This window comes from Crassostrea angulata, chromosome 6 (genome assembly GCF_025612915.1).
Source record: "Crassostrea angulata isolate pt1a10 chromosome 6, ASM2561291v2, whole genome shotgun sequence".
Taxonomy (NCBI): domain Eukaryota; kingdom Metazoa; phylum Mollusca; class Bivalvia; order Ostreida; family Ostreidae; genus Magallana; species Magallana angulata.
This window is the reverse complement of record NC_069116.1, coordinates 51,640,882-51,655,119: the sequence shown is the minus strand read 5'-3', so window position 1 is coordinate 51,655,119 and position 14,238 is coordinate 51,640,882. Positions and strand designations below refer to the sequence as shown.

General features: G+C 32.2%; 1 protein-coding gene across 4 annotated transcripts; it reads right to left on the bottom strand.

Moving 5' to 3' along the window:
* Nucleotides 1–1,891: 1,891 nt before the first annotated feature.
* Nucleotides 1,892–14,116, bottom strand: LOC128189046 (protein NDRG3-like). 4 transcript variants are annotated; one of them, XM_052860458.1, is made up of 15 exons: nucleotides 13,989–14,116; nucleotides 11,124–11,225; nucleotides 10,905–11,004; nucleotides 10,572–10,692; nucleotides 9,760–9,798; nucleotides 7,877–7,894; nucleotides 7,224–7,286; nucleotides 6,164–6,224; nucleotides 5,918–6,004; nucleotides 4,360–4,437; nucleotides 4,112–4,212; nucleotides 3,852–3,917; nucleotides 3,526–3,625; nucleotides 3,294–3,381; nucleotides 1,892–2,680 (listed from the first exon to the last, which is right to left on the bottom strand). In XM_052860458.1, exons 2-15 carry the CDS (start codon nucleotides 11,217–11,219, stop codon nucleotides 2,583–2,585), a joined length of 1,116 nt encoding a protein of 371 aa, XP_052716418.1. In that variant the 5' UTR covers nucleotides 11,220–11,225; nucleotides 13,989–14,116; the 3' UTR covers nucleotides 1,892–2,582. The 4 variants fall into 4 exon arrangements, with proteins under 4 accessions (XP_052716418.1, XP_052716417.1, XP_052716419.1 ...); XM_052860457.1 differs by having other exon boundaries at nucleotides 11,124–11,228; nucleotides 13,989–14,109; XM_052860459.1 differs by lacking the exon at nucleotides 7,877–7,894 and having other exon boundaries at nucleotides 11,124–11,228; nucleotides 13,989–14,109.
* Between the last annotated feature and the right edge of the window lie 122 nt (nucleotides 14,117–14,238).

Genomic DNA, 14,238 nt, shown 5'->3' with positions numbered 1-14,238 from the left:
TTTGCATTTTGAAAAGATTCAAACAAAATGTGCGCTGTTGATTTCATTTTACGCTTAATATCAAAATTAATGAGTCGACTTCTTTTTTTTATCTCGTTGAGCGACTTTTCGTAACATTACGACTTCTTAGAGTCACGGAGTCACTACTTTTAAAACTAAAGCAAAAATAATAACGACAAATGGTTAGTTATTCTCAGACTTCTGACTTCAAAACTCATAATAAAGACTTTTTAGCTCGAAAGCCGACTGAGATCATATTCGGTAAAAAAAAAAAAAAAAAAATATAAATATATAATTCGTAAAACTTATGCGAATAACTTCATAGCTTTCGCGAAACTACTACTCAAATAGACGGGAAACTTTCGTGAATTATTCAAACGCGCAAAACACAATATGAATATCGCACGTTATACATGTATGTCAAACAAAAATCCATGTCAAGTATATTTCTTATTTTCAAAAGCTGTGATCAATGTTTATAATTTTCCTTGCTTCTTTTTGAAATTCTATTGAGATGTGCTGGTCTTTGTAATTCTTTTTTTCAATCAGACGTAGATCATTGATTCCTTTACAATATATCATATATCGATCAGAGACTTCATCATAATAGAAACTATAACTTCTATTTTCAAAGTTTCGTTATTATTTCATTCGGATACGTGAGTTGTATGGTTATTCCGAATTATGTACATTTGTAAAAGTTAAAAATTTGAATTATTGTCCAAATAAAGTGAAGAACAACTTGTGATAAAAAAAAATAACGTTCAGTATCGCGTTCAAGTTCCATTCAAGGATATCAGACACAGCTTTTAAAGAGCGAATGCTGGGAGTATCACTTATTTTGCATTAGTGGAAATGAAGAAAATTAATCTTTAAATGATTTTGAAAATCTATCTTTTTTATGGAGAGAAAAGGTAAGAATGGTCCTTCTTATCCATAGTACGTCATATTTCTGTATTAGTACAAAATGTAACATTTATTGACAATTTTCTCATGAATTATTCAGTCCAATTCCTACATGTATCTCTTACATTCAAAACGATTGTTCGACAATCATTCATATAAAATCAACAATACAGCTGTTGTTGTTTTTTTAATGATGGAATGATATTACAAGTCGCCTATTGCGTTTGTAGATAACAGATCAACCATTCAGTCTGTAGGTCTTCTGTACGCGCACATAACTCGGCTTAGTGTTGGCCTATTCAAGAATTGTGCTAAAACTGTGAAAAATTTATTACATGTACTTATTACGTTATCAGTTATTACAAAATCTTCCCGCCAGAGTTGTTTCTAGACCGAGACGTAGTTTGAACACACGACAGATGGCCAATACAAACTCGTTGACCCGGTGATTCAAACAACAGAAATAGAGAAAAATCTTTTCAAAACCCTTTTCTCAAAAACCATTGGTCTGAAGTACTAAAACGTGCATGGAAGCATCCTCATGTAGGTGTAGATTCAATATTATATATGATCCCCAGAAGTAGGCTGAACAAATTTAACTGAATTTCAGATCTAGAGCTTTACATATATTAACGTACGTCATGCAAACCTCCACAAGCGTAGGTGACAAGGAGGATGGTCAAAGTAAGCAGTCAAAATACACGTACACCTTTATACTATGGTAGGATGATAGTTTTCAATATAATTGCAGAACTATAAAATAATTAATCTAGTTGATCATATTTGGATGACTTGTCCTCTCTGAAATAAGTCGCCTACTCCAAGTTGCCATAATATGTTGCAATAATGTCTATAAATTTTACATTTTTACTTCATTACAGCGGCATAATTTATATGCATTTTTTTTAGTGCAACATCATAAACCATGCCTGTTTTTGTTGCAAAATGATTTCGCTTTTTCAAACCTCAAAATTTAATAAACCAATTCTTGTTTCCTGATTTATTGCAAAAAACAATAAAAACAAACTGGTTGTCAGTAATCAGCTGTACACTATGATACAAGCAAATTGAAAATGTAATGGATATGTACATGTAAAAAGTAAAGCTGTACAGTATAAAAATCTTCAACAATAAATATCAATTGAACAAAACATTGCAAACTTATATACACAATTAATTGGCATTGAAATGCAACAAGATCTATGGATGAGGTTTTTTACAAATATACATGTAATTCATGATAAAATTTCTACATTTGTGTGGAGACGATCAATACTAAGGTGCTATAACATGTATAATGTCTGTCAAAGCACTACACTAATAAAGCTAGATTTTTTCCAGGTATTTCACGACTTTCTTCTATGATTCTTAGTGATGAATAAACAAGTGTTTTGTCATCTTTCACTTCATATCTGTACAATGAAAATCATATCTTCCAAATAAAATGTGGCACTTGAAGAAAAAAAGAACACATTAGAGCATTGCACATTCAGACACTGTAAGTACACAAAGCCTTGTTTATTGGTGGCTGTCCCTTAAATCTCACTAGGTGGGGTATCTACAAAATTTACAAATATTTGAAGAAAACAGTAACACTGGGCAGTGCTTTCATTGCTCAGTAAGCTCTGGGCCTGTTTGTAGTTTGCGTATCTCAGTCACTGGAATGTTCCCGTCGTTCAGCACACAGTATTCGTTCCCCTGAAGTCATCCAGCTGCTGTTGGTAGTTCTTGGCGACTTGTGACACTGTGCTGGTACTCTGTCGCAGAGTTGGGACTGTAAGAGAGACAGTAATTTAGTATCCCAGTAAGATATTCAGTGATTAAAGTTATTTTTTTTTAAATACCAGGGTACATTTTACATTTTCCAGCATCTTTGCCTTTGATAACACGTCGTATCAATTTTGTACTATATAACCCATAACTTCAAATGAAGCCAAATTGAGGTGCCAGCGGGGTTTGCTTATTTATATTTAAATATTTAATCATACGATGGCTTAAAATTATATAAATATAAGTAACAAGGAATCATTCTTAGAATATCATGAGGTGATAATTTCGGTCGAGGCGTGATCATCAATCTAGGCTTTATTGGATTTGATCACGTCCCGACCAAAATTATCACCTCATAATACTCAAAGAATGATTCCTTATTCCTTAAATAAAAATTCTTCATGGATTGGACTAATTATAGATTTAAAATTATAAAAGATGTGTACCTGGTAAGTAAAAAGAGAGACTACTGTGTATACATTATGCCCTGGCAATAACAATGCAGGACTTAAATTCAAACATTCTACTTTCCAAATGGCCAGTCTGTTTTGCTTAAAACAATAAAATATCACAATTCTTTGCTCCAAACTTTTATAATATAATGATTAGAAAATTACCATATCCCATTCCTTGTAAGAATAGACGGAAAGCTTCACACACTTTTCCTGGTTGTTCTTCCAAAGGCATCCCTCCACAATCCTGGATCTACAGAACAGATTCATACTGTCATAGAGCTACAATTCTCTATAATTTTTTTTCTTTTTTCAGGCAACAAAAAATTTCTGCAAGATTAAGTGCAGATTAATTATTGTGACTTTAAAACTAATTCAATTATGCAATGAAAATTACCTTGAGAAAATCTGTTTTTTCTGGGTCCATCTTTCCATTTAGTTCAACAGTTTCATCCAAATGAGGGGAGTCATCACCAACAATTAACAATGTCTGGCATCTATTAGAGATGAAAAAAAGTCAGTCTTTTTTATATTTTCCATATGCTGATGTATTTTTCAGCTCGATCAAGCTCTGACTTGTTAAAGTCCTTGAGCTGTATTTTTGACATTCAATTTTCACAAAATTTTACCTTGAACCCAAACAGCTGGTTCATTATTCATTACATGGAATGACAAAGATGCACACACCCCTAATACACAAATATATACTACACTGTAACTTACGTCAGAGTTTTGGTTCCAATTCTTCTCACTGGATCCAATTCTCTTTCGATGCCCAGAGGGGTTCTCCTAGGAAAAAAAAAATCATGAAAAAACTCTATAAGCTCCTTTTGTAAATGGATGCCACATGCCCCCCCCCCCCTTGATTCTGATTCGCACATGGACTACTCTGTTTGGAATCCTTTTGTTCATACATGTAAGGCTCCAATCATTTGTTCCATTCTCTGCTTTAAATCTGTTTTTAATAAGGAAAAACGACTTACGCAAGATAGGATTCAATCAAGAGTGAAAGATTCTGAGGGTTGATGCTCTTAATGTATTCTTTGTAAACAGTTGTCAAATCGTAGTTTTCCCATTGGGTTTTCTGGAATTTCAAAAATAAACAAAATTTACAAATTATCAATTTATTTCCCATCCAAATAAATTATTTTTCCATGGGGAAACATCAAATAAATGACTTAGTGTTATGCTTTTGTCTATGATAAACTCTCTGTTCAGCTAAAGTACTTACTGATCCGAACCAGTGCCAGAGGAGGTAGTCTTCTGTGAATGTGGTCATGTTTCCTCTCCACAGATACCAAGAATTTAGCTACAAAAAAAATTAAAAATGTGACTATAGAATGAATTCTAGAATTCTACACAATGTAAGTCAAATAAAATTTGATAAATTAAGCATATTGATTTAGACAGGTGAAATTGCAAATTAAATTAAAATATTGTATCAAATATGTAAAAAAAATATTAGTCCCCTTTTAAGTCATATTGTTAAAGCAGCCAAAACTAACACAACTCAGAAGAAACTTACAAAATATGCATAGTTTAGGACTGGTGATAGACCAGTCACATAGATTATGTGGATTATGTTGACATGTAGATTAAGGTCAGACGATACGTTCCTCAATTTTAGATAACTTTTTCCAGGAATTTGTTAATGGTTTACAACTACTTTGACAAGCTTTCTTGAAAAAAATTAGGGTACCTTACCAGGCATTTCTGCAAAATACTAGAGTATGCAATTTCCTATATATATAATCTTCTTGAAGATACACTTGAATTGCTGATATAAAAAAAATACATCTACAGCACAGCTAAATTCACTATATAATAACTATATCTCCGCCGGGGCGGGGCTTTGAACTCACGACTTCTAGAATCTATACACTTCTGGCAGTGAGCGGCCACGGTTCTAACCACTCGACCATCTAGACGTATAACCAAATCCAAGTAAATTTTGATCATTTTTAAAGTGATTATAAAATTTGTATTTTTTAATTGGAACTCTTTATTACAAGGAGATACAAAAAAGATTCTCGAGGAACATGTCGTCTGACCTTAAGGTACAGTGGGGCCTCAGATATCCGGACACCAGATAACCGGACGCTTCAGTTTAAGGACGATTTTATTTGGGAACAGATTTTTTATACGTTATTTTGTCTCATTTATCCAGAATTCCGCGTTCTGGATCCGGACGGTCTGTTTTTACCACAAAACACTGATTTACTACTAATCTTGCTTCATTTAACCGGAAGGTAAAATTTGATGATACATTACTCAGTACAAAAGATTACCCCTGTCAATTAAGTTTCACGCTTTTTTTACGTGCTAGACCCTCATGAGTAGCTTGTATAAACACACTGACTTCCCAAATCACTTTCAAAAATTGGAAAATTGCGAACAACAGTGTATCACACACATATCACACTTTGACACAAAGAATTTAGCTAGATTCGGTTATCATTATTGTCTGGTTAATATTTCATGACAAAATAATAAAATAAAGCAGAGTTCTTTATATCTAAAAACGTTCATAACAACAGACAACTCTAGTATGTGCTGCTATATGGTATGAAAGGCGAAAAAAACTAGTATCAACAATGGGAGCCATTGTATACAAATACATTATCATTCATGACAACAATAGACATATTTCAGATATCCGGACTATTCACCTATCCGGACGATTGGACTTGGGAACGAAAGCGTCCGGATAACTGAGGCTCCACTGTAATTTCTTCTGTGCTTTGACAAACTCATATTATGAATAAATCAATAAAAGAGCTGGCTGTTACCTTCTGGTATCCCCACTCCACCCAGCCCGCTTTGTCTGCTGATCCATTGATCAACACCAAGGAGTCCACATGTTCAGGGTGATTGAGCTAAAGTACAGAATTCATTACACAGGTGTTAATGTACATGTATTAAGTTTTTTCAATGATAGAAAAAGGTCTGAAACAATTTGCCCAATGTAATGTGGCATTAACCCACTGTCATGTCTTAAACTCTGGAATCAAGTTTGTAAAGTATGACAAACTTACAGCATATCTGCACAGAACGTTGACTCCTGCTCCTACACCAAAACCTATGAATCTCTTGATTCTGAAATGGAAATCAGGATACAAACACTGAAAACAGCTTTATCAGAATTACAATTTTGAGAGACATCAAATTCAGAGTTTCACACAAAATTTCACTAAACTCCATACAGCGATTAAAGAGAGTTGTGCTAACAAAAACACAGAAATGACTAATGGATGAATCCATATCTAATTAAAGTAATGAAGAACTGACGGGAGTTGATTTTGTCGATGTTTATTTATTTTAAAATCAATGATATGTTATTTTGCATGACAAGTACATGTATTTTCTAATTTGAATTACGCACATTTTTATAATATGAATTTTTGGACTTTTTCGACAAGAATGTTGAGAAACCCCCATATGAATAATGTTAAATAATATTTAAAGATAAAATTAATTCCCTCAAACTATGTATCAGTGATAGAAATATTTTTCGAAAATTGTATGGATCCAAGCAATATTGAACTCAAGTCTAGTTCAACCAAATGCTCGGCTGACACCGTAAATCTCCAACAAGGATTTACGGAGACAGCTGAACGTCAAGTTGAACGAGACTATATTGAACTCTGGCGTAGGAATACATTGATGTACGACTACAAAAAATATCTAAATTGTTCGTACCATTTAAAATCTGACTATTTTCAAGGTACTTATAAATAAGTTTCCTTGAAAAACAATGCTTTAGCATACATTACATCGAATTCATCAATTATTTTCAAGAACTAAGTCTTGTCAGCAGCAGTGATTTGTGCTGAGGTCCAAACACTGTTTCACTTTCGGTTTGTCTGAGTAACTGCATAGGAGAGTTGATTAAAATCAACTCCCAATAATATATACATGTATCCCTTGCAACTTCTTTGCTTGTGGTATAAATATTACATAATAGAATGAAAATGTTATGTAACCTGTACTATAGAAACAAATTTCATGAATTCCTTATGCATGTATGGACGGATGGTCGGATATGCTGGGATTGAAATAAAACATTCAGATATTTTAAAAAATCAAACAACTTACTTGTAGTGGTTAACAACTGAATGAATAGCCTCTCCGAGCTGATCCATGGTAGGGTAAGTGAAACTGTTAGGGAGAGAATCAATAATAATTATGCATGGTAAGTCAATTACTGTATCGCAAGACACTCCATTAACAATGAACAATGATTTCTGAATCACTTCTCAAAAAGTAAGTTCTGCATAATCAGTTGAAGTGTCTTTTAACTACTTATTATTATATTAACTACTTTATCTTTTACAAAAAACAACACAAAAGTATGGAATTTTATGAAAATATGGATTTGTATGCCAAGAATTAAATAAAGCACAGCAATTAACAGGCAAAATGATATCAAGCTTAAATCAAACTGATTTAAATATTGGTGCTACAAAAGTTGTGGAATTGAAATCTTGCACACAAAACTTATTTACTCAATAAGATTTAAAAATTCTTTTGAATCAAAGCAATTTCATGAGTTCACAACACAGGAAAGTTGATACATTTCACAAGCTGAGAAAAATTATATACACCACATTATCTTATGGTAAAAAAAATAAAATCTTAAAATATAAAATGTAAAATCTGAAACCAATTACACATGTATATTGTATAAAAAGTAAAAAAAAAAAAAAAAAAAATAAGTTTTGACTTATTTTGGATGCAATTCTACAAACCACTGGTCTCTCAAGTAGCTGTTTGAGTGTTCCAGATGTTAGAGAAAGAGATAAAAAGATGAATTAATTCAATACAAGAGCTAGCTGTTGTAGTGGGAGACTATCATGAGAAGGGAGAGATGGTCAACTTGTGGTATCAATACCATGGTATCTAGAACTGTCACCAAGTTGACATGATGTTAAGTTTAACTCACTAGATTACTACAGTTCATATGCATAGTAATGTACCAGGTAGTTTTATGGTGTCAAGCTATAATAGTATCGAGTTAGAAAAACTATTAGCTCAGGTAAAGATTAATATAGATATGAAGTACCGGTAAAAGATTGATAAGCAATATGCTGTATAACTTTGCATACTAAGAAAATTTCACTGAAAGATAAAAAACGAGAGTATATGTACTCTGCATTTACTGGTACATTACTTATCTTCATTTATGCATTCTGGTTTATAAAGAGAATGTACAATAGTGGACATCTGAAGTTTGGTCATTATTGAATTTTGTACTATAAATGCTAACATGCAAATTTGTTTCAGCAGACACATGCAAACAATTTAATTACTGTAGATTCCTTATTTTACACGAGTACTTAATTCCGTGATTCAACAGTTTTTCCATCAAATCACAAGAACATAAAACCGCGAATGTCAAAATTTTATCATAATTTCATGTAGTTTACATATGTTCGAAAATTAAAAGCAAGACATTGAAATTCGCGAGATGGGCTTCTCGCGATTTTACGGGGATATAAATTCCTTGCGTTTAATTAGGAATTTACAGTATCAAAAGACTGCATTCCAGCAGGATTCATGCATGTTTCTTTGACCTCACCTGGAAAAAACTTTTAAAAATGCTCTGAGAAATTATTGAATTTTTTTTAGCTACATTATTAAGTTATTTGACTTTGATATTCCATTAAAAATCTATTTTCATTGTCTATTTATAATAAAATACGAGAAAAAAATGGCCTGCATAATGTCTTTATCATTTTTCTTTAAAAAGGCACACTTTTAATCATTTGATAAACTATGAGATTGCAATAATGATAATATTTTATTACAATGATGTACATGAATTAATAAGATGTTGAAAAGGCTCAACATTTTTCCAATCAAAATTCAGGAAAAGGATGGGAAATCTGCAGTATAATCTAAAAAAGAGAAAATTCCTACAATCCAGAGAAAAGCAGCGAGTTGACTTCCAATGTAACATTCTCTGTCAGCAAATGTCAAAATGGTAAAGTGAAAAGAAAGAAGATGAAACATTCAAAATTCGAACAAACATTTTTTGTCCACAAATTTGCAATTTTAATTTCACTTCAAGAGAATTTTGTTCGGAAGCAAGCTTTTCTCAGACAACTAGCAGAAATTCTTCATCACATTAAAACAAAGCAGTAAATCCTGAAGTTTTACAAAGCGTTTCTCTGTTTGGTAGCAGCGAATTAAGACTTGCGCAGTATGTAGTGCAAAGACAAGCAGAAAACAAGTCGTCTGACTTTCATACATGATGTCTCCTTGTTCTCTAGCTAGGGAGGCAGACAACTAAGACAGAAATGGCTTTCCAGATAAACATCAGTGTCAAAACATATTACAAAGATTTTAGCTCATTAACAATTAACCAGTTGATAGCATTATAAAGTTGCATAAAGAGAGTTTTCATACAGCTACTAGTAGTTATATTAGAGTTCATTTGGCAGACAGAAATTCAGAGAGAGAGAAAAAGATTGCTTTGCTTGGACAATTTACAACTTCTATTTTTGTTGTGATCATTAAATGATTGTTAGAATGAGAGAGATGGGTTTACAAGCAAAGAAATCTTTTTCCTCTTGTTGTCTACATGTGTACTAGCCATTTCTGTGTCTGAGGGTGTCCTAGCTAAACATACCTGTTACCCAGTGAATCTGGGTTGCCTAGGGCATCCTGCCTATTGAAAATAGCAAACAATAAATATAAGCATCAGTATTTAAACCAATCTGTCATTTACATGGAGGTTACACGGCATGATTGACTGTGCAACAAAAGGCAATAATTATATTGGTGTGTTTATGTTTCATAACAAAAAGTTTTATCAAGTTAAAAATAAAGTTTTACAATTTATTCAAAGATAAATTTTTCCTTTTACATAAAGTGAACATTACAAAAAACTATAAACCATTTTCCAAAATAAACAGCATGCTCTCTACAAATTATTCAGAACCCTACAACGTAAGCCTTCACCACTGAATAAAACCTAGACCATGTTTAAGTTTTGAATATTCCATCTCCATTTACCATGCTCTGATCAAAATCAACACACACATATACCAGACATATTTGTAACTTGGTGATCAGTTGCTCAAAACAAACTGTCATTGAACAAAACATTGCAGTTTTTCAATCGTCCAAGTGTACACTGGGAAAACTTATGTACGGTCCACAAGTGCAAAATCTATCTTAAGTTTCTGCAATGCCATAAGTGCAAAATCTATTTTTCTGCAAAGGTGAAGTTTTTCATGGGGGATAGATCCCTATTTCATGTCCCATAACCTCAGTAAAACTGTAGGCAAATGAAGTCCATACAGTAGAACTTATTCACCAGCTACACACGAAGTGAATATCTCTGCTTAAATAATTTAATGTATTGCAAAACAGTGTAAGTCTTTATATAATAGGAAAAAAAAAATAAAAATAAAAACCAGAAAGGAAGATATGTCTTACTCGGGTCGTAAATGGAGAGCGCCATCTTCCTGCCCGGGTGCATTGACATGGTACACACAGAAATGTCGCAAGATTGGCTGCATATCCGTAAAGTTGAAAAATCCTTGGAAGCATGTGATGTCTAAAAATTGTTGAGTAAAAGCATTTCGATATCAAACTGCAAATTCAAATTTAGACCTAATATGCAAAATTCTGTATTTCATTTCATAATGAATAACAGAAAATAAAATTTGACAATTGCATTTGTATAGTCAAATAACCAATTGAATTTGGAGGAGAGATTTATTTGATTTGTTACAATAAGAAGACAAATATTTCCATGCATGGACTTACTGTTCAGACCGATATCATGGAATGTCAAAATGGCAAGCTTTGACCTGTCTCCCTGAATAGCAACATGAAGGTTTCCAAATGGTGTCTCAATGTCATCCTCCTTCACAAAAAATAAAAATCAAAGAATTAGAGTCCTGTCGATAAAAATTGTTCCATGTTAAACATCAAAGTAAATTAGACACTTGTTAACAGCTGTTTGAATTGTAGGTATGAACAAACCTGAATCAAAATGCTGGAGGCATTGTTAGAGAAGTTTCTTGGTTCTTTGTCCTGTACATTTATACCTGTGAACTCTATCTCTGTTAGTTTTTCCATTCTTTTCTTCTATAATGAAGGTAAATATCATAAGTAAAGCATAAAATACAAAAATATTCTTGATTTGTTATATCTGAAACAAAAATTCAAATGTTAAAATTGTTAATTGAGCAAAAACCGTCAATCTCTGATAGGATATAAAAGGCTTTGTTGAGTGACTGTGAAAAGAGGGCTTTTGATATAATATTGATGAAAGTTAAAAAATCAGTAATGGTAGCAATTTCTTATTTTAATTCACATGTATAAATAACAGTTTATGGTAGGTCTAGTATTTGTAATAAAGCACATAGTTTCATAGAGTCAAACCTATGGCTAGAAAAAGAATGTTTCAATGGTCATATAAGATTAAAATAGAATCCAGCCCTTTTGCCAACAAATACAACAGTAGTAGCATAGAGTCATAAATCCTCCATCTAAAGGTTACACAGCTCTAACAACTTGTAATAAATAACCCTGTGGCAGACCGGACTGTATGTTTTATAAGCCATTGGTAATCCCTTTATTTATCTACCAGAGATAAACAATTCATAAGATTAAGTTCATAACCAGTTGTGTTTTCCATATTTTACTGTCTGTAAAATTTACATACTAAAAAAATTGAAATAGTTTGATACATTTTAATAAAGTCTGAATAATCAAAAAATATAACTCTGTTGTCTTTTATGTTATAATTTTTACAATTTTTAAAAAAAAAATTTAAATACAGAAATCTACAATTATTTAGTTGTTTGAGACACAATGTCTAGCCACAACCCAATAAATTTTGATTTATCATTTACATGATCCATGATTGCAAATATTTACATTTCTTCTGTACTAAAAAAAGAAGGCTGCATGAATTGCACTTTATTTTTTGAAAATGCCTTTGTTTCAATTTGAGAAATGCTCTTGTGTCAGTTATACTATATGTATACTTGATGGGTTTTTTTCTTAAATGGTGACTCTTAGTCCACCCAGGTTAAAACAAGCTCTAGCTTATGAGTCAATGACTTTCATCAGCAAAGCAAAACAGGAACCAGGTATAAGCTGTATACCTTTGAAAAATATTGCTTTGTTAAGCCTTAAATTGGTACAGGGCTTTGAAAGGAATTTACTTTGGTGTAGTTTTCTTGATATAGCATAGATATATGGGTGGACTAAGAGTCTAAGACAATGCAAATTAATTTCATCATTTAAAAAACACCAAGTATACGTATAGTATATTTTTAACTGACACAAAAACGTTTCTCAAATTGAAACAAAGGAATTTTCAAAAAAAGAAGTGCAATTCATGCACCCTTCTTTTTTTAGTACAGAAGAAATGTAAATATTGACAAAGCTAACAGTAAGAATGTGACCTCACAGTAAAAGGTGATGTACTTGGCCTTGCTCACTGTGTTTTTTGCAAAAACTAAAAACAAACATCTGATTCAATGAACCATTTACCAAGCATATATGGATCGAGTTTGAGAAGATTAATTGCATTGTCACATAAATGAATGCTTCACATGTCTCATGTGATACCTGTTTCAGAGTAAACAAACCAAATTAGCTATCAGTGCAGGTACCGGTACTTGACCTACATGTCACATTCTTTACAACATTTAATAAACAACTTATACTAGACATCTTTGAGATGGTGACCACCTCAAAGGGCACCACTTAAATAATGGAATTAGGATTAAAGAATATCAGAAAATTTTGCTTTGACATTGACCTATGACTTAGAAAATTTCAGGGTGGCTTAGAACTTTTAAGTTTATCACATGTGTCCAAGCAGGTGATCACCATAGTATACCCTTTGACATATAATTTTTAATCAATGCACTGTCAATCACAGGGATCTAACTCAAGTTGTAGTGGTGAGAAGCAAGTGCAATGTCTACTGTCCTACTTAGACTCCATTTAAACTAACAGTTTTTAAAATCTCTACTGTGGTTTCCACATGGGGATGAAGTTCATCTACACATTGTTGATGCCTCTCAGCCTAACATTGTAGTGACATAGGTCATCAAAAAATTACAGACTTGTAATTTTCTAGGAGATTAAAGAAAATATTAATAAGTAAGAAACATTCTTCTCTCAATTCAAAAATGTGAGGTTTTATCTGTACATGTTGTAAGGCTATAAAAGCCACAGGTAGCAATTGTTTTTGTTTACCAGTCTAACACTTGCTATTGATATTCACCTGTCAGCAAAAGGAGGTAAATGCAATTCTGTTTTGACAGTGACAGGCGTTATTTATTAAAGCTTGACTGAATAAGTTGACTGTTCATAAATCTTTGCCCCGGGCCATCTTTCATGGAAGCGTGGTCTGTAGTAATCTATACTATAGTTGCATTAATCACAGGCACCTGAATTTTTATCAATCAGTCGCTTAATAAGTCATTTATCGAAAAATTCTACCCCTACTATATATAAATATGTATTTATATATAGTAGGGGTAGAATTTTTCGATATATGACTTATTAAGCGACTGATTGATAAAAATTCAGGTGCCTGTGCATTAATTCATAAGGCAAACTAAATTAACTAAAATCAACGTGTAAAGAAAAAAGGGCTGAAATATTTTGTGCATCAGAATGAAATCCAAATAAGTTTGTGTTAATGTATACATTATTTCCCAAAGTATATACATTAAATGCTAATGAGAAAAAGAATATAGAATATGGACAGGCTATTTACGTCACTTCAAAATAACATACTAATTCAATTCCCAGATTTGTCTCTTTTGTTGAACTAAAAGTAAAATTTCAATCATTTTCATCAAATAAATCATCATAACTTACCTTAATCAAAATTTATGTGTCCTCAAACTTTTAAGTTTTCACCTTGTAAACTCTCTAGCAGAATGCAAAGTGCTATTTTGTAAACACATCTATGATTGGATCAAGCTAAGAGCATGGCCAATCAAAATGCTTCTTACCAAATTCATACTAAATACAAAACTTTTCGATAAACTTTGAAGTATCCGAAATAGAATTATTAGTTTTATTTTATATATACATTATTTTTATTGTGAAAACTAAAATATAAGAA